We start from the raw sequence: 27,011 nt of genomic DNA on the forward strand, positions 1-27,011 counted from the left end.
AACTTACTAAAATGAATAATGACCTCACACCATATCTTGCTGAAACAAAAAAAGGGGGAAAAAGTAAGGAGGAGAGACATGTTTCCATTTTCTTGGTGAATAGAGAATCGATGCCGTGAGGAATAACTTTGCCCAATCCATCATAACACATGAGTTGGAGAGAAGTTGTTGTGAGCATGCAGAAAGCCACTGTATCTAGCCGTGACTCACTCAGCCTCAGCCAAATTTGACAAAGTGATGAAGCAATTTTAAACTCGTATCATAAATACTGTGGTGAAATTCGAGTGATGGCACGATGAGAACTGCAATCATGACTGAGTACAGAATTTCTTGTGTCCAAAAAGCATGGAGGGCAGGGATGAAACAGTGCATCCTTCCATTGGAATACTAATTTCTCTATTCACCAAGACAGAGATGTCCTCTCTCCTCTCTCAATTTTCCCTATTCTTTAAAAAACCCTCTCATTTCCGTTGATTTCATCTGTGATTGATGATGTAGTTCACATCCTGTCCCACATCCATCCCCCAACGTTACAGTACCCAGTAATTGTATTCCTGCACCCTGTATGCATGTTTCTGTTGGCTAGAACACCTTCACATCAGCATACTCACAGGGTGTTAATGCTGCTCTAGCCCAGCGCGTGTCAGTCTGTTGTACACGTGTCTTGATGGGTTTTTCTGTTGCATCCGTGTCCAAATGAAAACCTTAACATTGAAAGCCCTCTTCCTTTCCCCATTTGTCTGGTGTTGTGTTGCCCTGCAATTAAATGTATTCCCCCACTACTTCCCCATTTTGCTGCATCTTGCCAGATGGTTTATTTGTTTTGTTTGATAGGTGGTCTGTTTGTGTTGTGTCTAATGGAATCCCCCCATCCCCATTCTTCCTGTCATCTTTCCATCGAAGTGCATGGCTTGTGTGTCACCCTGTTAGCTTGGATGGGTTCATTTTGTTTCCTCTTAACCAAAACAAACCCTTGTCACATGAAATAACACATTCAGTCCAAATCTGGACCTGGTTTGAGCAATCAAATTGCAGAGGACTTTTAAAGAATCCTCACCTACTCACTTTGACTTTTGACTAAATTTACTAAAACATGGTTACTAATCTACTGTTTGAATCAAACCTTTGTTGTAACTGTACTAACAACCATTTTTGTGTCTGACTTTCCCTTACTTACAAAAGTACTAACCGATTTTGTTCACCCTCCAACCCTTTTTAACTCTTCTCGGCACACAGCAAAATAACTCCCCACCCCACTTTCTCTTCCCCATCCCCTTGACAACTGTTGCCAAAACAGCACTCGCCCCAGGCTTCCCAATCCTCCCTTATGTCTTTACTAACCTAGAGGCTTAGTTCAAAGGTTCCTGCTTTAGCTTCCCAAACTTCAGATTCCATGTTTAGTGTTGAAACACAGATCCCCCTGCCACAATAAATTATGCCCAACTTATACACATTGACAAGCTGCCAGACATCTATCAACATCCACCGCTGGATGGGAGTCCCTTCTTTCCCTTTCTCTCTCAAACATCCTTCCTTTCTGCGGTTTGGCTTTGTCCTGAGCTAATGAGGAGTCAGTTTAACATTCTTACTCCAAAATTTAACACATTGTTTCTCCCTGCAAAAGATCTCTGATGGTAATCAAATTTAGTGCCAACAAGGGTAAGTGGACACTTTCAAGGTAAGCTTGTTGCCTTCTCTCTGCATAGATTATGGTGTTAAATATAAGGTCCTGATAGGTATCTGTACTGAGACAGACTGTGCTGTACATGTCAGAAATAGCTGACAAAGAAACTACAGACTCCCAGTGAAAGTGAAGGTTGGATGCTCCAAATTTGGACTGCCTTTGGGAATTGAAGTTAGAGCATGATCTGCTCCCCTGAATAGCAAATGTGTTCACCGTGAGAGTGAGTAACTTGCACAAAGCTATTTTCCATTGTTTTCATTGAAGGTCTGACGGGAGAGCTTCAAATACCATAAAGTGTAAAATTCCTCTTTTTTTCCCTTTCACATTGGGGAAATGGCTATCGTAAGCCTCAAGACTCGCTTTGATACTTCTCCCCAGCCCCTCAGTACCACCTGGGTTTGTTTTGATCCACTCCTTTATGGAAGTAGGGGTTGCTATATGTTTGTTACCTTTTGCTCACTGTTGCTCATTTCTTTTTTCAAATTCTACTCCAGTCAGCACATAAGTTGCTACCAGACTCCTGGAAATCAGTAAAGGCAGTGGACGGGCTGTGATAGTCCCCAGTATGTTGGAAATTGTGTGCAAGACCTGATGTAGATACATTTACAAGCACACATGATTAACAATTTAATTCCACTGCAATAAAACACAATTTTACTGTATACAGTATCTGATTAGTCCTGTCATTTCAAGTTTAGGCTGCACATTATTTTTGAAATGTTATTAAAATTGCTACATGGCCGAGTGCAATATCCAAATCGGAGAAGCTGCAATATTTTGACTAAAGGTAAAATGTGTGACAAAACAACATTATAATGAAGTTCTGTAGTGCTGCAGAGATGTCCTGGCCTACAAAACTTGATCTCCAGATGTAAGTTGATGTTTGTTTGGTGCAGACCCAAACACATTCAATTATGGTTTTAATAGTTTTTAGGTAACGATTAAAATTTTAATGCAAAAATAAGCATTCCACTAACCGTCAATCACATAACAATCGTAATGTGTGTCAAAATAATCACAATAATATTTTTTTACAATATTGCGCAGCCCTATCTCAAGTTTAGTGTTATTGTCTTCATTTCATACATTGATACTGGACAGTGTATAATCCCCAGCACAGTTGGAATCATGTTGACCCGTGTTTACTTGCTGAAAGGCAGATCGACTTCACAGAGCGTTCATTTGTCATCAGCCTGCAGTCATGGAACCAGATACGGTCAATGAGCCAGTAACACGTTCAAGTGAGTACACCCCAGGACTTCATGCAAAGAACAATTCTAGTTCACCATACAAGACAGGTGAAACCCTCTCCCAGAAAAGCTTTGCTGTTCTGTAGGTAGTTGGTGGATCATGAGAAAAGAAGAGAGCTTAAAAACAAACCACCATGATACAACCCATTTCCTCACAGCGGAACAATCTAGACTTGTGAACAGTCTGTGTCTAATATATCAATATCGATATCTTTATGTTACATGTGTCGTCCTGTTTTTTGTAAATTATATTTTTAATTCATCAAGTAAAAGGGAGATCTCCATGGAAGTAGAGCAGATATTATTTGCTAGGAATGTGTTAATTAGCCTGTTATATTTTTGTTTTTGTCAGGTGTTCTTCGATTATCACACTAGGCTATGTTTCAGTACGGAAACTGTGATCACACATCACAAAGATTGAATGAGAGAGGGAGCAGCATTAGTGAGAACAAAGCATTGAATCAGAGAAACAAAACCTTATTTCATCATTTCTTTTCAGGGTGGTTACATACATAAATAGACGCATTTACTCCTCCACATAACCCTGTAGGAAGTGCTGCAGGGCAGGATTTTGTGTTAATTCAGCCAAAGTTCACACCTCATCCTCTCTGCTGTTTGCCTTGCTGCACTGTGTATGTGCGTATATTAATTCCCCACCATTGGTCAAACAGACACATACACCTGCAGCTCATGACACAGACAGAGCAGAGGAGAGAGCAATGTAACCTTACTCTGTTACATACTGTCGAGCCCTGATGCTGTTACTGGCTGGTGGCTACACATATACACTGATGCCCAGAAACGTCCAAAACACGGAAAAACACTAAGAATAGTATCACCTGCAGATATTACTATGCTATATCAAATTGAAACTTTGCTTTGAAGTAATTTTACTGTTTCAGTGGCCTGCTGTGTCTGCTACTATGCCTTAGTCATGTTTACTAGTTGGGATCTCAAAGATGAGCACTCCGACAGACAGATCCAGAATATCTAGATTGTTTTTACTTGGCTTGGTTTTTCAGTACCACATGACCACCTGCCTTGTTTTGGTGACAAGATGAAGTAAATATCTACATTTATAAATTATTTCAAGCCATATTTCTCAATGCTGAAAAAAAAGTAATTTTAAATAAAGCAACTCTGAAAGAACCAGCAACCAAAATCAAAAACATTTTGAGATCAGAACGCTTTTGGATTTCGTCCAAATTGTACAGTATGGCAGCCAGGCCAGGACCCCCAGGGTATTTTCACATATCAACCTGTGATATCAGCACCCTTTCCCTCTCCAAGCCAGTGATGCAAGGGTTTGTAATGTTGTTCAGTGGGATGAAGGTACAGTCTGCTTGAAGCAAAGGCTTGCTCACTTGTGAATAATTACAAAGTCACCTCAGAGGAAATACTTGGATATTTGTTTTGAATTGATTTATTTCTAATAATGCATGTGCTGATTTTAGATCTTTGTCATATTGTCTTTGTCTTTAATTGCTGTCTAGGTCCAACTTCTAATCACACAATAAATCCATAAGTATAATATGGTTTCCCCTGACAAACCCACCATATTAAAAGCTTCATGAAACATGACATTGGTGAAATCTGGGATGATGGAGAGAAGAAGGACATAACAAATACGTTGCTAAAGTCTAATTGCGCCTCTTTAGCTGGGAACTTCATAGGTGTCTGGCAGCTAGCCAATGCTAGCCCTCATGATCATATCCTGCCCTGAATATGTACCATCAACTACAGTCCATAAAATATTCACCAAAATTCAAAGACCATCAAAGATTTAGGTGTTTTCTATTCACTATTTTAATTAAAAAAAAACTTAACAGGCTATATCTTTACCTTTTGACAGTCCATGCTATCTCCTTATTTCGAGAACGGGTCATGCCATGTGTAGATGGTTTTGGCCAAAGTACGCACAAGTGTTTTCTAAAGTCTGTAAAGTTGTGAGACTTCCAGCCCCCTTGTTTCTCCTCCTTAGCCACCTGTAAGGAACGTCTCTCGTCACTATGGAATAGATGAAGTTGCCCTGCTGAAAGCCCCATCTGAGATGTTCAAGATGACCCCAACACACCGGCGCTTTCAACTGCAGATTCTTCATGCTAGATCAAAACAAGCTCTTTCTCACCAAGTAGCAACAGCAGACATAAAAATGAGTTGCCCTGTTAGAAGGGAAGTACGTCTAAAAAAAAAAAAAGAAGAAAAAAAAAGGAGTCGAAAAAACAATAAAGAAAAAGCGAAGATGAGCACTCAGCTGGGGCGACTGATCTGTTCAGTGCAGTTGCTAAGATTTCTTTTCATCTATCAGCTTAAGAATTTTTGCTGTCGTGGTCCTTCTCTGAGTCTTTTAATAGTCTTTGTTTTTATTTTCTTTAGGATTAAGGCTTGATAGATGTGTTAAAACAAACTAAGAAACACACACACACACACATATATATATATATATATATATATATATATATATATATATATATGAGTGCTAACTAATGCTTATCAAAACTGCTGTAAACATTCCGTAGTGTGGTAGATTCAACAAGCAAAATGAAGCACTGCCATATGCAAAATCTCATTGTAATTTACCTAATGTAGAGTTGCTCCTCAGATGAAATGATGGTAGTTTGTGCTAGCATCACTTTTGAGTGTGCGAAAGGTAATGAAAAACAGATGGTTGTGTACACGGTTCCCTGCAGTGCTGTATTTAAGCTGTGTACATTTATGCAGAATAGCAGATGTTGAATCAGAGTAGTTCGCTTTTGCCCAGGCCCGCTCTATTAGTATAATTAGACAATAAATTGGTCACTAACTGCAACAATCTCACCCAAATCAAACAGCATTATTTGGCAAGAAGTCAACATAGCAGCATAGCTGTGGCACTGATATAATATTCAGCCACAATATCATACAATTAGCCAAATTTAACTTATGCAAGAATACTCTCCACACATTCTGTCATATTTTAGGTTTAAACTAATTTTGATCAGGTTAAGACGTGTTTCAGTAATATGAGGGGGCTGAGACTTGATATCACAGACATCAAAATATGATTTGAGCTTAAAAAAAAAAGCAACAAAAAACAGACAGCTATCTCACAGAAAAAAAGCCTGGAGGAGCCTCAGAAACATACCCTTTATACGTTTTTTTAAAATTATTTTTTGGATATTAAGTCTTGTTTCTATATTTCAATCCACACTATCTTGTATCATCAGCTTGAGGCTGTGTGTTTGATTCCGCTCAGCGCTTTCTGCTCTGTTAGCGATCAAACGTGCAGCACCAAATGTGTAACCTTTCACAAAATACAAGACTTGAGGCAAATTGGATATTGAAAGAGGATTTTTTTTTTTTTACTGTTTGTTCCTTGAGCAAGAACTGGGCTCAGCAAAGGAGCCAGTTGTGGGATATAGTGAGTGCACAGTGTGGGATACAATTAAAGCATACTTTTGTCATTACTCAACCAAATCAGGATTGTTGCTCTACCAGTGATTAGCAACTGCACTCTAGAGTGAAATCCCCCAGTCTGACTAGCACCAAAAGCAACCAACCAAGCGATACCACATAGGGGACAGCCCCAACCATCATTGGTGTTTAATCCACTTTCTTCCTTGTTTTTCCTCCTCATTCTAATTTCTCTCCACTTTCATCACTCTCTATATCTATATTCCCTTCTCTATTTTTCTCTCTATCTCTCTCTGTCTTCTTTTCATCTGTCTCTTTCGGGCCATGCCTATGCCAGGTGACCATTTCAGTGGATGGTATATTGACCACCACTGGATACACCCAAGAGGACTACACCATGTTGGGCTCTGATGACTTCTTCTACATAGGAGGGAGCCCCAACACTGCCGACCTGCCCGGATCACCAGTCAGCAACAACTTCATGGGCTGCCTTAAAGATGTGAGTGGATCTGTGTTGTTTGTGAATAAATAATGTACTGTATGTAGCTGGTCAAACATGCAACCTAGCTCTCACACTGGAAAAAAGTTGGGACTGTGTAAAACTAAATTTGATAATCCTTTTTGATATATACTCAATTGCTCACATTCTACAGACAAAATATTATGTTTGTTATGTCATCAACTTCATTGATTTTGTAAATGTATGCTTATTCTGAATTTAATACCAGCAACACATTTCAAACCAGGCGGGACAGGGATCAACAAAACACTGGGAAAGTTGTGGATTGCTAAGAAAAACCTGTTTGGAACATTTCACGGGTAAACAGGCTAATTGGTAACGGGTGATAGTGATGATTGGGTATGAAAGGGGCATCCTAGAAAGGCTTGGTCGTTCATGAGACGGGATGGGGCGAGGTCCACCACTTTGTGCAACACATCATTGTATAAAGGATATAGAGTTTGTTTGTATAATGATTGCTTTCTAGTTGTATTTAAGTTTTTCACAGTCTTTACGCAGTCTTACACTAACTGCAGAGGAAATGATTCTGCCCAGACCTGCCTGCAGCGTGTGATCAATTTAAAATATCATGTTCAGTCATCCACGCCATGGCAAGGTGTGGGCACAGTTTTTTTTTCAATTTACTTCTCACTCGTTCAGATCAGATAAACGGTGTCAAAACACCATTGGTACGATTTATTCTGAACAAAATTAGCAAACTGAAGAAATCATACACACGTCACAATGATGCAGCAACATGTTTGACACATTTCTGTTCTCTCTTCTCACATTAGAATCATTAATCTGTGCTGATATAACGCCCATGTTTGATTGTAGGAGGTGTCAGACATACAATATCCCGTATGTATTCTAAGTGTTGAGTTCCTCCCTGCTTCCCACCTCTCATCCTTACCACACTGCAGAAACATACACATCCACAGGAATTGCACACACCACAGCGAGATTTTAGAAAATCACAGACAGATTAAGATTTATACACAGGCATGCAAATATACCACACACAGTTATTGATGGATATGTAGAGGACAGTTGCCTTATAAAAACTTTATTTCCTCAACTTTGTCAAAAAAAAAACCCACCAGGGCTTTAATTCACAGCTTAACAAGCTGTCAAGAGGACCAATCACAGCTTAAAGTATTATGCCCTTGTAAATGTAATGACTTGTATAGAGGCGACGCAACATGGTGCCATCGCATTTCCTCATAAAACTACGCTGATTGAATAAGTAATTACTTCTGCCATCACTTTTAATGGATTGCACAGTAATCGCCCTATCTCTAACTTAATTATGCCTGCAGAATTACATTTTCATTATTTGGGTTGCTATCGGAAGGATCCCTAGTGGGTCTTAAACTTCCCAAGGCGTTTAACTATCCTCTCTCTCATCAAGACAAGGCTGAATTTACAGTCAACATACAGACGGAGCACAGGGAAGGGTAGGGGGGTGTGAACAGTAGAATAACAGACAATGGTGAGAGCTAACAGCAACAAATAAAGGTGAACGTGAAAAATCAATGTGAGCAAAGAGCTGTAAAAGTGACATCAGCGCAGATGGTTGGAACGCAGAGCATTTAAGACTGTTGGATAGTCTACGAAAAGAGAGAAAATAGCAAGTTCATTGTGCATAGTACTACAGTAAAAAGCTAAAATGTTTATAGGAGTAGTGGAGTAGCATTTGCCAGGTACAGATTCCAATGTGCATTGTCCAGTGCAAACAAAAGTAAGAAAAGGAAAGTGAATGAAAAAGTGAAAGTTTTGAGGTAAAGGTGAGATGTGGTTGAGATCGGAAGGGTTGAAGCTCCAGACAAATCCACGAGAGAAGTAGTGTTACAGCCAACCTCCGACATCCAGCTTTCATGTTTGACCTTCTGCCAAGGGCTGCATTTTTCATTTAGCTGCTCAGGTTTGGGTCAGCACTGCAAAACACGTTTCAAAACGCTGTGTGGTAGAAGTACATAAATCTTAAAATCTTGTTTTCCTCAAATCAAGGGAAAGTGTTTCCTGACAGCAGGAGGCAGGTACGTGCGGCCAAGGGGAACAGTCTATGTACAGTATGGCTCTGAGATTAGCACTGAAGAAGAAATAGTTCCTGTTTGAAATCTCCTGCCTATGTAGAGCTATCATACTCCTTTTATGTTAGTATAGCAAGCGTGTGTCTGTTGCTCTATTTGAAGACCTTTTTACTTAAAGTAATGAATTAAAGACTCAATACCAGACCCTCTAGTTTGGTGGTGTGTTTGCAGGTGAGAAAGATATAGTGTTTGATCCAGACTTGAGCTTACTAGAAGCTGCAGCTTACTGGTTTTTTGAGTCTTATGGGTTCAACTTCAGCTGCAGTCAAGCTCTAATGACTACATCAGCTGAACTCAGCCAGAAAGGTAACCGTGCAGAAAGGCACTGGGAAAACCAGCAATGAGAGCAACTGAGAAAGCCAGGTAAAGCAGTAGTAGCTGGAAATAAAAGAGGAAAGTAAGTGGTTGGGGGGCTGGACAGCGGTGTGTTTCATCCTGTGCTAGTTCAGTGGCACAGCTCGGATTATCAGTGGTGTTATGGTCTGGGGCGAGGCTTTCATGCCGCCACCGTGGTCAAACGCCTTTGATACGCTTGGCCAGTACCCTCCAGGCAGCACAAATCCAAAGGAAGAGCACAGCAGAGGAAGAGTAAAAAGGCACCAAAAGAGGCACTGAAGCCATATGAAGTTTTGATATGCTTTGTGTGTGTGTGTGTGTGTGTGTGTGTGTGTGTGTGTGTGTGTGTGTGTGTGTGTGTGTGTGTGTGTGTGTGTGTGTGTGTGTGTGTGTGTGTGTGTGTGTGTGTGTGCGTGCGTGCGTGCGTGCGTGCGTGCGTGCGTGCGTGCGTGCGAGCGTGCGAGCGCGTGCGTGCACGTGTGTACGTGCGGGTGTGTTCAAAGTCACCCACATGCTATGATCATACACTGTGTGATGTATGTGTGTGTTTTCTAGGCTCCCAGTCAGAGTGGTGAGGTGTGAAATCGGGTGTCTCTGCTCCTCAGCCCCCAGTCTTGTTTCCACAGATCCCTCTCCTCAGCACGTCACCATCTGTCTCTCCAACACAACCTCCTCCTCTCAGTCTCTCTCCCAGACAGTGACCTTGCTATCGCCCATTTCACACTCCTCCCTCCCCCTCTCCCCTCCTGCCTGTCTTCCTCACTCTTCCCACCTCTCTCATCACTTCTCTCCACCTCCCCCTGCCTCTCATCTTCCCTTTCTCAGGGGCAGTTTTGTGTAATTAAGTCCATGGTAGCACTGTTGGCACGCCAGCTTTGCCATCCTGACGGCCAAATTAAAAATTGATTTCTTCGACTGATTCCATGCACTGGATGAATGCTCTCACCCTCCTCCTTGCCCCAACTCTTTCACTCTCGCTCCTTTCCTGCCCTCGCAACTTCATACTGATGCTCGATCTCCTCATCTGCACTTTCCTCTTAGTCTCACCTTTGCTGTGCGATAAAATCTCCTGGTGTTGTCCATCGCCCCCTCTCACACCCCACCTACAAGTCACCATTCATTCGAGACTTCGTAGTTGGAAGGGTACTGCTGCAAAGCCTGCCCTATGCCCTTTTCAGTTGCGCCCCCTAATCACCAAGGCAACACCAATCAATGCAGTGTATACGAATGCTGAAGGTACAAAATAAACATGTCAAAGGACGGATTGTCTATGAATCAAATGTGACTCTTGTGCAAAAGCAGGCTTTATTAGGTTGTATATGGCTTCATTGAACATTGAAAACCCACAGTGCATCAGGTAAAAATGATTAGTTTTGTACTGCTGACCTGCAGCGTTTTAGATTAGCAGTTTTTGAATGTCAAAACAAATCAATGGAGTTAACCCTGAAGAAGGCTTCGGCCCTGTGTTTGCTGTTAGATCAGTGAGAAAGCTCACAGGCCATGTCGGGGCCATGTGCGTTCTTAGTTTAAAAAGATCACTGAAGTCAGAAGTCAGAAATGGTCATCAAATATAAAGAGGCAACAAAGACTGTGTTGCTAGACAGTATTAACTCTTCTCAGGATTTCAAAGTTTTTAAATCTTTCAGAGTGGCCTTTTTATCAGTGGACAAAGCCAGTGAGCTTTACTGCAGTGGGCGACTTGGCTCATTAGATGACCTGTCAAGACCTACTCTCCTAATACTGAAAAGGACATATTACAAATGCCTGTATAAAGCCAGACAGCCTCAAGGGTTTGACGATATGAAAGACATATGGTCTAGATGTTGAGTCAACACGTGCATGCAGAACCTGCCCCTGACTGAGCACAGATTGTCTGGGTCCTTTGCCTTTTACAGAGGCACTGATTATTTGATACACCTTTCAGCACGAGGCCCTGCATGCCTCACACACTTTGGTGCTCCTCTGTGTTGCTCTTACCGACTCTTACCTTTGTTTTCTGCCTTACTTACTGATAAACACATCTCCCTTGTATTCTGCCATCTTCTATTGAGTTCTGCTTTTTGATGCCCCTGGCTGTTCCTCTTTTCTTGCTAGACACACTGGAGGACTTAAGTGACTGTGAAAAGGTAGCTTGTCACATATTTAATGACTGGCTAAAACAGCATTTTCATGTCTTGCCCTTGTTAAATCGAACACACGAAACAACAAGGCAAATTCGGTCACACACACACTTAAACTAACAAGGGCAGCTGCTTGGATCAAACCTAATACAAAGCTCTGAAATTTCCATCAGAGATGATAGTGTTAAGAATAAAGGTTCACAATTACACTGAACTTGCCCAGCAATAACAAACATGTTTGTCATGTACCACCTGCCATTTGAACTACAGAACAAAGATGAAGATCACATACTATCAACAACCAATCACAGCTGACCTTACAGCAAGCTAATTCTGGCTGCCTGCCTTCATTGGTGATACGTTTGACTGCACAAAATCCCTCAGACATTAGAAATCTTGACATCAGTGACACATTGAGAGCTCTCATGATAATCTGTCATTGTGCTTGTGACGTCCCATCTCTGCCTACTCAACTATTTTGAGCACATTAATGACGAAGAGACCAGATCTCAGAGAAATACATTGTTTGGTGTTGATTAGTCTGTTGAAAGACCTCTTGTGATGCCTAATGCAGCTATGGCTGGTCTTCATGTAAATATGGGCTGTTCACTGTCTTGCATTACAGGCGCTGTCAAATCTTGTCCTGATTTAGAATTAAAGTCTAAAGCCCAGCTAGCAGGCCATATTCCTACATCAGCAATTTGTCTTTTACATTTGGTCATCTTTTTTTTTCCCGGTTGACATTTTAGGTTTGTACCAAGGAGCGCGGATAATGCTAGACAAGAGCCCATGCAGTTTTCAAAACTGAATGGCTCATCCACTTGTGAGCATCAGTGTATATGTTTAAATTTCATCGCCAATGAAATGTCAAGCGTTCAAAGATGACAATAGGATTCATCTTCTTGAAAATAGAATACCACAGCAAATAGAATGGAAAACTGTTGCCATTGAACCTAGTATTATTCAAGCAGACCCTTCTTTTTTTTGTCCAGCTCTGGCTTTAATCAGCTCTGATGAAAACAAAACACCCAGGTATAGACACTAGTGTTTGCGCCTCTTCAAGAAAAGGGGGGAAAAAAGCATAAAAAGGCTGCATTTTTGTAGACAGAGCAGCATGGGTACACAAAAATAAATACCTTGAAATAAATAAAATAAAAATAAATCTTCTCCCTCTTCCCACTGCCTTTTCTCTCTTTCACCTACCCCTCTTTTTTCTAAAACCTTAAGCCAAGCGAGCTCGCACATTATTAACTGCCAGTTTTAGCGTTATCATAGTTAATTACCAGGACTAATCTCTGCTAATGACGACATTATGAGGTGTACAGTACATGTAGCAGCGTGGCCAATATAGGAGATAACCAAAGGAGGCTTAAGTTCAGGAATAACCCAGCTTATCTGTGTTCATATGTTTCATTCTGTGCCTGTGTGTAGGTGTGGTGTTTGACAGAGAGGGTGAGAGAGAGGAAAAGGGAGAAAGTGTGTGCTTACATGTGAAAAAAAATAGGTAGATTGGAGGGCGTTTGAAAGAGATGCTGTGAAAGACAATGAGGAATGACAGCAGCAGTCTGGTGAAATTAGATAGTCAAAAAACCAATACAGTGAGCCGCATCGCACAAGACGAGCCTTTCGGTGCTTCAAATATGAAAACAGGCCAGTGCAAACAAAACCAAATGGTGCCTTAACACAGACAATAATTTGGCATTTATTCTTCTTTTTTGTACTTTGGGTAGGAAGATGTTTATAGGCATAATCAAACTAGGTATGCATTCTTTAAGAAGCACAATGGAGGAAAAATGTGTAGCTTGCGGTTGATCCAAGTTGTGCCTTTTTCTCTCCTTACAACTAAATCCTGTTTTGTTTTGTTTTTTTTTTAAAGTGTTTTGGGGACTGTTATCTCATACGTTTCTAATCTCTGTAAGTTGACTTACCTTGTTAACCAAAAGGATTGCAAATTAATGGTTATCTAGAAGTGTTATGTTCTAAACACAATGGGCAGGTAGCTTTTTCACTCAGTGACAATTGAACACATCTGTTGTCAGGATCAAACCTGGAACTTTATACTCGGGAACAGGACAATTTCTTTAACCTCGTAGCTGTGACAGCAGCAAAAAACAAAGATAGAAACGAGGAGATGGCTTTTTTTTTTTCTCCATTGCCTGTCAACCAGTATGTGTGGGTGTGTGGGAGAGCATGAAGAGTGCTACAATCAGGAGAGAAAACACACACAAACAAAAACAGAGACCTCAGCTGCGGCACACTATTACCTTGAGGACGACCTCTCAAAATGTGGTCTACAGAGCGTTCAACAAATAAAAGGAGAGCTAAAATTATGAAAGACGAGGGTAATTTACTTTGCCTTTAGCACTTAATCCATTATGAATGCACACAGTGAGGCACAGACACACACTCTGAGCTGAAACAATGGAACCATATTTCATCAAAGGCTGTTGAAGACATTTGCATTAAGGCTGTAGGCAACATTTACTTCTTCCTGGGTCTGAATGTCCCCTGGAGCCTTTTGATTTTTTTCCATTTATCGTGCACATATACTGACATTTCAGAGCTACAGTTTTTGTCCGACAAATAGTTTGTACACTTAATGGATTTGACCAGGAGTTAAGAGTTTATACAGTGGTGATCCTAGCTTTATGCACTGAGCATGTTGTGCACCCACAAAACCCCAAACACTTACAGACGTCAGCACAGTCAATGAATGAGAACTGAGAACTCACCTGACCTAAATTTGGTGCTCGGGGGTTGTGGGTTGGAGATGGAAAGCAGCCTGTGTATGTTGTGTCAATGTTGGTTTTGCACTGCTGTTCAGGAGAAAAGAATGTATTTCATTCAAGTTCTGATTCATCATTTCCACATGCTGACAAGATTTCCCAGCAGCCACTATAACTGACACATTAAATTGATTTGGGCAATTAGGGTGCATCTGCGTGCTCTCAGGATTATGGACAGAATGTCCTCTGTTGCAGCCGCATTTTGTTTTTAGGTTATACGAAAGTCCACAAATCCAATTATTAATCCATGTAACCAATCGCTCTCCTCTATGCCTTCAAGGTGGTGTACAAGAACAACGACTTTAAGCTGGAGCTGTCACGGCTAGCCATCGAGCGTGACCCTAAAATAACCCTGAACGGTGACCTGGTGTTCCGCTGCGAGGACGTGGCAGCTCTGGACCCCGTCACCTTTGAGACCCCTGAATCCTACATCTCCCTGCCCAAGTGGAACACCAAGAAGACGGGATCTATCTCCTTCGACTTCCGCACTACAGAGCCCAGCGGCCTCCTGCTGTTCAGCCATGGCCGCCCTCAGGGCCCCAAAGAGCAGAAGCCCGGTAGGGAGCTGAAGACTGATTACTTTGCTATGGAGCTGCTGGACGGGTATTTGTACCTGCTGATTGATATGGGCTCTGGAAAAACAAAGCTGAAGGCCAGCAACAAGAAGGTCAATGACGGGGAATGGTGCCACGTGGATTTCCAGAGGGAAGGGAGGAAAGGTGAGGGGTGCTTTATACTTGTTATATTGAGACTGACAACTCGTCTTATTGAATTTGACTGTTTATTGCAATGTTTTTGAATGATGACTTTGTTCACATTCATCATCCAGTTTCACATCAAGAGGCAGATTCATGTCAATTTATTTTCCATTCACCTGTGAAAAATTCAACAACCTCATAATTGGCAGCACATCAGTTAATTATGAAATTCTGTAGGATTGAGTAAAACAGCTAAGTTGGAAAAATGTTACTTGTACATGTTAAATAGGTCTTTGGTGGTATCATAATTAACGAGGACTTAAAAATATGTCCTATCCACTGTCATCTTGTATTCTGACAGTTCTGTTTTTATAAAATATTAAACAAAAATATCCTTTATATCTTGACTGACAAGCATTGGCTGTATTTATTATTTGCTTTGCAATTACCTTTCACAAGGCTATCTGTTGCTCATTTCAAAGTATTTTACAAATCCACAAATGGACTAAACATGAACATATTTATTTAATTTTCATTCTTCATTTCATTCTCTTCTTTAGGCAGCAGATTGGTTCACTGTATACAGAGGACTCAGATGCTGTCATAAACTTGTCAGTCACAGAAAAGGAGACTGAATTGGCTTTGACAAAATCTAAAATCACCTAGCTCTTCATTCTCATCCAAGCAGGTCAAAACACAAGCTCAGAAATGGTTACGCCTACTATCAATGATGTGTCTACTGGTATTTGTGAATGTAGGTTTTATTTCCATACCTGTTTGTTGTGTTCCAATGCCTGTATGTGGGCACAAACAGGAGCATCTGCATGCTTGAGTGTGTGGTGTCTGATGAATGGTCTGTAGGTGGGTGAGCACCTTGGACATTATATCTCTCCCTAATGACGTCTTATAATGAGGAAGGGTGTGTGTGTGTGTGTGTGTGTGTGTGTGTGTGTGTGTGTGTGTGTGCGTGTGCGTGTGCGCGGACGTGCATGTGATCTCACTGCTGCTCCTGCTGTAATTGGCTTTTAATAGAAAATTAAGACGGAGTCGTTAATCACAGAAAGAGAGAGGGCCTTTTGTTTCACCCACTCCCTGCTGCATTCTGCTTCCCTTCTTCTCCATTTAGCCTATTACAGACACATTACACACACATGCACACACACAGAGACACACATGTACACGCACACACACGCAGACACACAGACACACAGACACACACACACACTCTCTGCTCTCGTCTACTACTCTCCCTGTCTCCTGTATGTCCCTTTGTCTATGTTCTATGTCCTTAAATTATCCACTCACTGCTCCTCCCAACCAACCATTCACTCACTTACCCACTCACTCAGCCACTTGACCTCCCACCCACTCACTCACTCACCTATCCAGACAAAACACTTCTTCAATCATTTGCACTGTGTCTTTGAGTCATTAAAACACATTTTCAATCACGTACTAAATACAAGATCGGGATTTATGCTCAGACACGCACTAACCAGCTATGGTTAGATCAATGTATCCATTTGCCACCACATCACAACATTTTTTCGTTTCAGTATTGAATAATTAACATGTGTTCTTGTTTGTGTTTGTGTCTTTAGGATCGATCTCAGTCAACAGCCGCAGCATGCCCTTCAGCTCCCCAGAGGGCAGTGAAATCCTGGATCTGGACAGCGATATGTACCTGGGCGGGCTGCCCGAGTTGAAGTCGGACCTCATCCTGCCGCCAGAGGTTTGGACTGCGCTGCTTAACTACGGCTATGTAGGCTGCGTCCGCGACCTCTTCATAGATGGCAAGAGTCGCGATGTCCGCCGTCTGGCTGAGATCCAGAGTGCGCTCGGTGTGAGCAGTTTCTGCACCCGTGAACTGCAGAAGCGGTGTAGCAGCACCCCCTGTGGCAATGCTGGTCTGTGCAAAGAGGGTTGGAACCGCTACATATGTGATTGCACCGGCACCGGATACCTGGGGACCAATTGTGAGATAGGTGAGTAGGGCAATGTTGAAGGGAAAGGAAACTATACTTTCACTAATAGAGGATTCATGAACAGATATGTTGTGTTATACATAATTTACACAATAAATGCCACCGTGTCATCTCAAACAAGACACACACATTGACACAATAACCTTACAATGTAGCAAAAAATGGCTCCAAACCATCATATATTACAGTATATATGAACAGTATATGAAACAATAAAAAGCTGCTGAATCGTTAATGTTGTATGGGAGAAAGGAAGTGTAAAATGAGCATTTGACAACGTGCTGCCTTGTATTCGATACAACCAAGCAGCTGCTGTATAGTAGGAGTAAGAGCCCCACAGGGATCCATGTGTGAACCGAACGCCACCGGAGGCTGGGTGGCATTAGGGGCTTGCCAGCTGTGGGGGGAAATCGAGGCTGACGCTCTGAGAGGAGCGGCAGTGTGGCAGAGCAGCCAGGCCTACTGCCACCATCTGTGCCAGTCACGCAAACCCAGGTGGCATATATGCCACAGTGAGGGGAGGTGAGCTAGTCAAATAGCACCACGAACGTCTGATTCATTCCAATTAGCTGGAGGCGCCTCACTTCATGGTTTGTCTTTGCACGTCCGTGAGGTGAGTGAGCCATGACAGTATGGGATTTTGAGCGACAAGGAGGGTAATGAGGGAAGGAGGGATTGGATTCAAATCAGGACAGTGGAGGTAGAGGATGAAATGTCTCTATTTTGAAGGGGGATATTTGAACAGTTTTGTCTTTGGGTGCTCAGATGACAGGTATGGTTTCAGTAATGCTCTTTTGCCATCTAGTGGAGCTTTGTGTTACTGCATGGATGTCAATCTGGGCACTTTTCTAAAATCCAGCTACATATATCTCTGTGCATAGATTAATTAGAGTGTAAGTACAACCAGTCTTATTGAATAGAGAAAGAAACCCCATAGGGTTGGTGCCTGCAAGCCATAAAACAGTAAAATAACTGATGATGTTTGATCTGGCGTTACGATGATAATGAGCATTTTTGGTTTTTGACTAATGCTGCACTGGGTTTGTATCACATTTCTATTTAAGTGGAGTTATTGTAAAAGAAGGCAAGGTGTGTTGGTCCACTGTGTGGAATCGAGGCCACCATCTGTGCCAGTAATTGTAAAAAAAGTAATTGTATTCCTAAAAACTTTTTTGGGTTTACAAATTCCAACAGGGCATATGCCCATGTGGTGTCTATGTGTAAACATCTATGGACATTTTCTGAGCAGCACCCCCATTTTGACAGAAAGGGACAACAGTTCAGTCCACTGTGTGGACCAACACATACCTCAACATTTAAAATACCCTGTGGCACTGGCAGATGTTAGCCTATGGTACCACACATCAACCTACACTGCAAAATAAGAGCAGTGCTCAGGGAACTGTCACTCCACACAGCAGTCTATTTATGGCATGGCTGATTCTAGAGAGAATAACTACGGCTGTGCCTAATGTGGAGTAGGATGTCTCAGGAACCAGCTGCACTTATGTTGACATTTTCTAAGCTTGAGAAGAGTCTGATATGGGATTCATTCTCAGTAATTCTGGTGCTTTCATTTCTTCCCATATAATGAATGTTTTGATTCTATGCTTTGGGTGGTATATTTGTCGTCTGATGAAAAATATAAATGGGAGTCCTGGGTATATCATTTTGCACACTGCCAAATATTAGCCTGACACAGATGAAGACAATTATATTCATTTTCACAGCAACATGGCAAACAACATAAAGGAGCAATAACATAAACACAAAAAGAGACAAAGGCCTAGGGGTTTAGTCTACATGCTGAAATCAAAATTTCCAATCCTCTTACATGCCTGAGAAATGCAGCAGTGATTGATAATTTAGTTTCATCACTGTGATGAGACACCTATGGCTTTGTTCATCATTCTTACTTAACGTTCCCTTGATCTCATCTTGCAAATATGGCACCCAAATCGACACAGTTTGACAAATAGAGGGGTTTTTCTTTGTTCTGGTTACAACTGAAAAGCTTGAAAAACAAAAACGGAGAAAGAAAAACTTATCTCATATAATCCCAAGGTATGTAGCCACCCCTATATAATGAGACAAATGTATGTACTGTTCTGTGAAACTGGGTTTTCAATATATCAGACAGGAAGATTTCCCAAAGATAATTTAATTCATTTTAATTGCATTTGAACTGACATTAAATTTTATAGAGGCTGTCGATACAGAGCTGTCCTATCCCATGCTCATGTTCTGGATTCATCTGAGTCATTACCTATATGCGCATCCTCTCCTGTAATGTGTCACCCACATCTGTCCTCTCCCTCACCCCTGTCCAGAGGCGACGGTGCTGAGTTATGATGGCAGCATGTACCTGAAGATCATTATGCCGGTCACCATGCACACGGAGGCCGAGGACGTGGCAATGCGCTTCATGTCACAGCGGGCGTATGGCCTGCTCATGGCCACCACCTCCAAAGAGTCAGCGGACACCCTGCGATTGGAGCTGGACGGAGGCCGCATCAAGCTCACCGTGAACCTTGGTAAACCGCTGTGATTCATTGTGGATGTCCCTGCTAACCTTTCCCTTCCCATCCCTTGTCTCCCTATCTTCACTCTGTATTTTAGCATCGTGTACTGCTGAACATAGAAGGATGGTTTGACATTTTGAGTTTTACACCATTACTCCATTGTCAGATAGTTGGGTGGGGAAAAGCTTCTAAATTTGTCCCTCAGATTTGCTTTGCATGACAGAGCAAGCTTAAGTTAAGTAAAGTAGAAGTACAGTAATTTGACAAGGAAGCTTATGTACTGTCCATTGGATTAAATTAGGAATGCCAAGAGTGCTCAAAAGCCATTTATTTGAGAAAACTGAGGGACAAATACAGAAACTTCTCCTCCATAAACTGATAAAGTGCTTGCTTCAGGAATAGAAGACCAAAGTAAAAAAAAAAAAAAAATCTGTATCCCCAGTACACAGTTATTTCTGCCTCTGTGGCGAACAACCCTGAAGTCATTTCTGTTCCATATACTTCTACCGCTGGTCCCCACCCCGTCCCCTCTACATTCATCTCCTTTTTGTTCCCAGTGAAGTTCCATAGCGCCTCCCCCTGTTTAAAAGCTCCATCTCTAACGGGATCCCTGGCCTGACCCTGAGCCTTTAACCCACTATCCTGTCTCTGTAAGCTTCGAGGTGGCTTTGCTTCTGTGTTGCTCTCCCTTACGGTTCTGCTCTATTACCTTTTTTCTGGAGTAAGCTGAGGGGCTAGTTGGCTCTACTTCTGCCCAGAGGCAGTGCTAAGAGGAGACATGAATCCACATCGTAAGTAATTAGGGGATGAGTTCCAAGAAGATGAGGGTGTAAAGAGGTCTTAAAGGCAATAATAGTGGGGAGACTATCAGCAAAAAAGAGAGCAGGGTTTGTAAGATGGATGGTTTAATGGAATGGGTAAATGCATTCTCTCAAATAACTGGCTGCAGGACCGCAGACCTTTTGACTTATTAAAATTTCATTGCAGTGAATATTAGCGCTCTGGGGAAGATGGGTATGACCTTCCAGCTCAGGATACTCCCAAGTCTTTCCTGAGCAGTGAACCTGGAGGAGCATGACAGAGGTGCACCCTGGAATTTGGGAGTTTAAGTCACCATAGAGACAGGAAGGGGGGGCGTTGGGATAAACAAAGGTGGCCACTCCACTCTCTGTTCCTAGTTCTCTTTCTTTTCTTTCTACTCCTTCTTCTCTCTTTTTCTGTCACTCATAAACACCCCACCTGGCCAAGACTCAGAAGATGGAACTTTTCATCCCTTCAATGGCCTGTATGTCTGCGGCCCATGGATCAAACAGTCAGAGTGACCGGCTCACAGCTGTAGTTCTCCGAGGTTGCATTCACATTTCTACCTACCGGCCACGGGTCCACAGCTTGACCTGCTAGCAGTCCCCCAACCATCCACTATGCACCAGACTCGCCAAAGTCCTCAAATGAATTAAAAAAACAGTACCATTTCTCAGTTTTTCAATGGGGCTTAAACAACAATCAAAACAGTCACACAGTTGATTGACACAACAGCTTTGTATTTTCAGCTCTTTTGCAAGGAAATTAATAAACCCACAATCAGCAAGGAATCCTTAACATCTTTTTAAGGCTTTAATCCTTGATGAAATTATTAAAATCCAGCTAATTAATCACTAGGAAAAGATATCATTAGACAGATTTAATTCCAACAGTTTGTGATAGATAATGATAATAACCTGTCGGTGTGCAACATGTCACTATTCTATTGGTTTATTATAAATAGAAAATATTCACATACTGTAGGGAGAACTCTTACATTGTTTTTCAAAAATATTGCACTTATATGGCACCAAAATTTCACTCATTTCAGGAAACATTACTGTTCAACAAAACATGTGGCCCATAAATACATTTTAATGGAGCTGTTTTTGTATTACCCCGATCTCTCTACAGAGTGATGCTGGTCCCTGGCTGTTTGTGTCCACTATTCTGTAGCGGTTGACAGCTTGAGAACACAACCCAACCACACTGCCACATGCACACACAGTTTCTTACCACTAGATGGGGGAAAAAGCAATGACTTATTTTAGGATATCTGCTCCTGTAATAATTTAATACTTATTTATATTGATGAGATTAATGATCCTTGAAAAGGAAGTCTCTGTTTACCAACCTCCCTCGGAGGGTGACCAAAGGTCAGGGTAAGCTATTGAGCAGAATTCAGTTTCCTGCTCTAGGACACTTAACTAGAATGGGTGTCTACTCATGCTCTGCCTTAGTCTTCCAGTGGAAGGACAAAGCATGTTAACTAACACTCCACTATTCTGCCAACACAGCTTGTAAAATAACACTTTCTGCTGTGTTTTTGTTGCACCGCTTGTAGCAAATAGTACACAGTAGGGGTCATATTTCCTGTGGTTTGTGTGCACCAGGCGTGAGGTGGCTGGGATGTGCAGATCACCCTTTCTTGTCATTTACACTGTTGGGTTTCTCGTGCTCAAAGTGCTGCAGAAGGCAAGTGCATCTCAAATTGCCAAGAAAGAGGCCTAAAGTTAAAGGTGCAAGACATTGCATATGCTCTAATGAGTGCACAGCAGCTGCAGGGAAAAGGATATGTGTACACATTGTGTGCATAATAGCTTCACTGTCTTGTTTTATGTATTTTTTGTATACTGGTCCTACTAAAGAAAACAAACAAACATCTGAAGTTATTTAGGCTAATTCTGGCCCAAACATTTTGTGCAGTTGAAATTTTGAGGCTCTATCTGATTTGTTTAATGAAGTTAATCATATATTTATGATGTTTGAAGTATTGCATGCTTTATTCAGTGTTATTATGATTTACAAACGAGGTAAAAAATAAAAAGAACTTTTGACATAAAATATTGAAAAAAAATTAGAATAGCAAAAAGGTTTGCCAGATGGTATGTTAAATCTTTGATGCCCTGTATTTCAGAACTCCACACAGATAGAACCTTGTAATTCCAAGTACACAATTTGCATTTTCAGTCTCGCATAACGTTTGTATTATGTATTCAGATCCCAACAAGGAGCACTTTGTACAGGTAAATACCATAATGAGGAAAGTAGAAGTGTCACCATTATGTTCTCCTACTGTATAGACCCCGCAGTTTAAGTCTTGTCTTCTGCTGTGCTTTGGGATTATCGGGTGGAAGGAGGGATGGATGATGGGATTGATGGAGGAAAAGGGTGATCCTGACTCAGAGCCTGTCCCCGGATGGTGGCCCCAGAGCAATGCTTGGTTGTCTGCAGAATGTACTTTGAAGGATGTAAAATGTTTTTTTCTCTTTTATCTTTTTTCTCTTTCTTTCTCTCTCTTTTTCTTCCTGTCCCTTTCTTTCTCCTTCTCTTTTTATTTGATCTCACCATTTCGTCTCTCTCCCGCCAGATTGTATCAGGATAGACTGTAGCCTCAGTAAGTGGTTCTATCCATTTTTCTGACTAAAATGTATTTGTCTATCTCATCGTGATTCTGTGCGGTGGACAGTTTCTGCTTTCTTCTGACCTCATGATTGACACCTCTCTCATTACACAGACTTCTGCTTTTCCATGTTTTCTTAAGTTTGAATAAGCATTTTTGAATTTCTTTTTTTTTTCAACTGTACACTATTTCTTTAGTTTTTCTCCCATTGCCATCTTTTATTTGTATCTCTCACATCCCTACTTCCAACACACATGTTGTATTTTTCTTCTCTCCATAAGTTCTGTCACTTTAATTTCCACTTTTTCTAATGTATATTTAATTAATGTTTCCCTTGCATAATGACCACACGCTGCTCTGAAATTATTTCATTGCCTCTCCCCTGCCTATTACCCATTCTATTCATTTTCCTGTCAACCTTCTCCAAAAACGCATTCAGAAAAGGGCAACTTGACACTCCCCTGTTGGATGTTCCTATTTTCTATTATGCGGCGCTGAGTCTCGGCTCCACTCGGCTGCACGCACAGGTGTTGCTTGTTTTCTATGTGGGACAAACTGTAGTTTTGGCCCCCAGAAAGCTAATTGCTTATCCACTGAGAGACGGCACCACCTGGTGCGTGCTTGTTTTCGGAGCAAGCTAATGTTTTTCTGCTCCATGCTGACAGAATGATAGCACACTGTTATTTCTATCATGACCAGTGACAATTGCACAACTAGCCCACAGGTAAGTGCTGCCAGCCACAGTGACAAAAGTGGAGAAAACCTGATGTTTGCTACAATATCTGTGTTTTTGTGTGGATGTTCTTGGGTTTTTAAGATGTCTTTATGAGGGTAGAAAGATGGCGGATTGGCTTTGATACATCTGGTGCAACAACAACAACTGAGGAGGCAGCATCACAAATACATTTATAGTGCTTTTTAATTTGCTTTCCTACCTTGATTAAAAAAGCATCTTTACAGAATGTGGCTGAGTATGCATTGAGTCATTGGTTCTTGTCATCAGTTTGTAGTCAGAAGGATAAGGTTTGGGCACAGATCAGGGTTGTATTTGGCTTTAAGTTAGAAATGTTTAACGTGAGAGTGGTTTTGAATCAAATTAGCGAGGCAGTGTTGTCAGTGGAAGGTGCTTCTGTGAAGTCGTACAGATGTGTTTCTATGTGAACCACACTTGTTCATGTCCTGTGCTTCTACTGTACGTGTGTCACATCTCTGCACTTGAAATGCACTCGAACACTCTTTATGTCAGACTTTATGGAGTGCAATCCAAAAACTTCAGAAGTCACCACCAGGCATGGAATTGGTCTCAGCGTATGACGAATTACTCCACTTGTTATGTGTGGGGCCACTGGGATGACCCATTCAAAAATGCTTTGAGGATGTCCATATGCAGGTTGACCACTAGATGTCGTACAAGTGCTGGGGATATTGGGTGATCTCCCTGCAGTAGGGAGGAGATGGAGACTGAGGCCTTTTTCTTTTTTTCCCCCCTCCACAGGGCCCTTAGTCGTTTCTTTGTTAGGCTAGACAGAAACTGGCTTGGGTTCTATGTTATTGTTCATTGTTTTATATGGTGGTTTAGGTCACTACAGATTTGTACGTTTAATGTGAGAAATCTTAGAGCCAGAGCGTGTGAGGAGTTCTTTCAATTTTTCAAGCCATAATGCCATTCATGCCATAATAGAAATTTATATTATTATTATTATTATTATTATTTATTCATTTATTTATTTATTTATTGTTAATTCAGTGGCTTCATTATAAATTTTGATGGGGTTATTCACGGTGCTGCTCAAGCAATTATCCGTCACAGACTTGGTACGCTGAATTTTAGTCATCTTGTGAGGAATATTTTTATTTTACCATCAGACTGTTGGTTAACTGAGCCCCCTTGTACAGCAACGCCCTGCTTCATGGCCACTCAGTCAGACCCAATGCTATATAAAAGAGTGTGTGAGTGTATAAAGGAGGGGGAGAGACTGTGTGGGAGTGAGAGGGAGAGAGACCAGGGAAAAAGAGACAGGGAGCAAACCTGAGCTACAGACAACAATTTATTCAATGCCATGGCATCTGCCGGTCGATTCCTCCTCCAGAGCCCTACAGTAACTAAAGCCTTGAATTCGAGTAAGAAAATCCAGGTACCAAAGTCTCTCTGCTGGCTGCTTCATGCAGATAGGTTTTCTCAGTCACATTTATTTCAACTTAGTGGCAGTAGTGAACACAGCAACATCCTAGCAGGCCAAGAGGCACTATTAATATGTCACTAAATATACATGCATTTATATTCTGATGGCACATGAACTGGAACAGCCAAGCGAGTGGTAGTGGAGTTGTAATGTTTTGAACTAGTAGTTTTGGCCTACATGAATACCAAGTGACTACTCTAGATGTGTCTAGGGCAGTTTTAAAGGGCATAGCTTGATACAATATGTTAAAAAAAACAGAACAGCAGTGATCCCATCCTCTGAAACTTCAGCATCACATCACCACAGCATAACATGTGCCAACACAAACCAAAACGGCAGTCTTGAAGGGGAACTTTGATGACTTTCAACCAGCTTTGTATCGCTACAATGTTGGTAGTATATGATAATGAAGACTGTTAAACTTCCCAGAGCCCCACAGTCTTTTACCGGTAAAAATCTGTCAAATGCTACAAAATACATCATCAGATTATGTTACTACACTCCCTGTCTTGCCTAACATGCTTTCATAAGCTTGATTTAGTTGCTTAGCACAATAGAGAAACATCATGAAGCAGAAGTGGCAGCTACTTGACTGAGGCTGAAAAACTCTAATCAAACTGTGAAACAAGGCAGTGCTCATCAAATATGAATTGCGGACCTGTTCATTGTCTATTTCTCTCCATTACTACCTTTTGCGGAGAGAATACTACTGCCCTGTTATCTCTGGTCATGTAGCACCGGTTTCTGTCTTTATATTGCATAGTCAGCCCAGTTTTATAGAAGGGCCATTTTCCAGCGGTGATTACTTCTTTAAGAATAATCAGAAAAAGAAGAGGGGATGCATTCAATTTGGTTGCATTTTTGAACACTAATGGAGACCCAGCAAGTTCTACTGGCTCATTAGCATACTGATTGCATTAGCACTCAGAAAACCCAGTTTGTGGCGTTACTGCTGCAACTATTGCTGAAATTACAGCATTTCAACTAGTGACCAACTATTGTCTTTTGATCGTTTTACCTCTGGAGTTCAGAGTGCTTTGTGAGGTGTAGGAAGTGTAGGGTCAGCTATGTGTTTTTATTGTAGTTCATCGGGACCCTGCTTTCCCATTTAATTCGACTGGATATGGTATGGAGCAGAGCTGTAGCCCTCAGCTCCAGTCAGGTCAGGGTGTCAGGCTGATGATATCTGTTTGGAATGTGGCCTTTCGGCAGCCAGCAGCACCTTCTCTTAGCGCTAGATGAGATGAGATTTGGCATGACATATGGGCAGCATGTGGGGCATGAGCACTCCGTCTGCTAATGTCATACCCTTTGGCCTGCCCACCTGCAAGTACTAACTCCAGAACACACGGAGACACAGTGTCTGTGTGTACAGAAGAGATGAAAAGTACCTGAATATGGCTTAGTATCTCTGCATCTCTGAAACCAAATCCCAGAAAATACACTTTATTGTAATCGCTGATGCCGTAAACACTATAGATTAGTGGAGACATGTTCTGTTCTCATTTTTTACTGTTACTTGACAGATGCAAGCAATCAATATACTGTAGAGGCAGGCAGTCAGCAGCACATTGTCCATATAACATTTTAGTGAAGACTGAAAGTAAGCTGTAAACTTGGTCACATTTCATTTTTGAAATTAAGGAGGATAATGGTAATGATAAGTAAACTATAGTTAGGGTTACGCAACTTGAACGCTCAGTTAAGATGAATAAAGAGGTGAAGACAGACTGCAAGTCTGTGGTGGTATGTGAACTCCGGTCTCCCATATGATCCCCACAGTCTAATGCTCCAGTTAGATTTAAAGTGTTACTGGGCTAGACAGGAAACTATTGGATAGCCATGCAATGAAAACATGCTATTTGGCCAATCCAACGAAACTTAGAGCAAATGTTAAATACTATTTTCAAATTTTTCTATGTCACATGAGACATAATGTTCTGTTCTTTTCTTTGCTCAGTTGGACAAGGGGTGATTTCACTCACATGTCCACTGTATGTGAGTTTTTATTTTTTCTCAAGATGCCAGTCACCTCACC

The 27,011-nt window shown here is 41.5% G+C and overlaps 1 protein-coding gene across 9 annotated transcripts in view; it reads left to right on the top strand.

The window, feature by feature from the left end:
* Positions 1-27,011, top strand: part of nrxn2b (neurexin 2b) — a 665,374-nt gene that overhangs the window by 317,052 nt on the left and 321,311 nt on the right. For 8 of the 9 annotated variants that reach the window (XM_084343882.1, XM_084343879.1, XM_084343880.1 and 5 more), the window contains 5 exons: positions 6,665-6,826; positions 14,442-14,880; positions 16,461-16,844; positions 19,175-19,378; positions 22,758-22,784. In XM_084343882.1, coding sequence (XP_084200008.1) covers positions 6,665-6,826; positions 14,442-14,880; positions 16,461-16,844; positions 19,175-19,378; positions 22,758-22,784 — 1,216 coding nt within the window. The remainder of the gene's footprint in view (positions 1-6,664; positions 6,827-14,441; positions 14,881-16,460; positions 16,845-19,174; positions 19,379-22,757; positions 22,785-27,011) is intronic. The other variant, XM_084343877.1, reaches the window with a different exon arrangement.

The sequence above is a fragment of the Pagrus pagrus genome (assembly GCF_965226575.1).
Source record: "Pagrus pagrus genome assembly, chromosome: 22".
NCBI lineage: Eukaryota > Metazoa > Chordata > Actinopteri > Spariformes > Sparidae > Pagrus > Pagrus pagrus.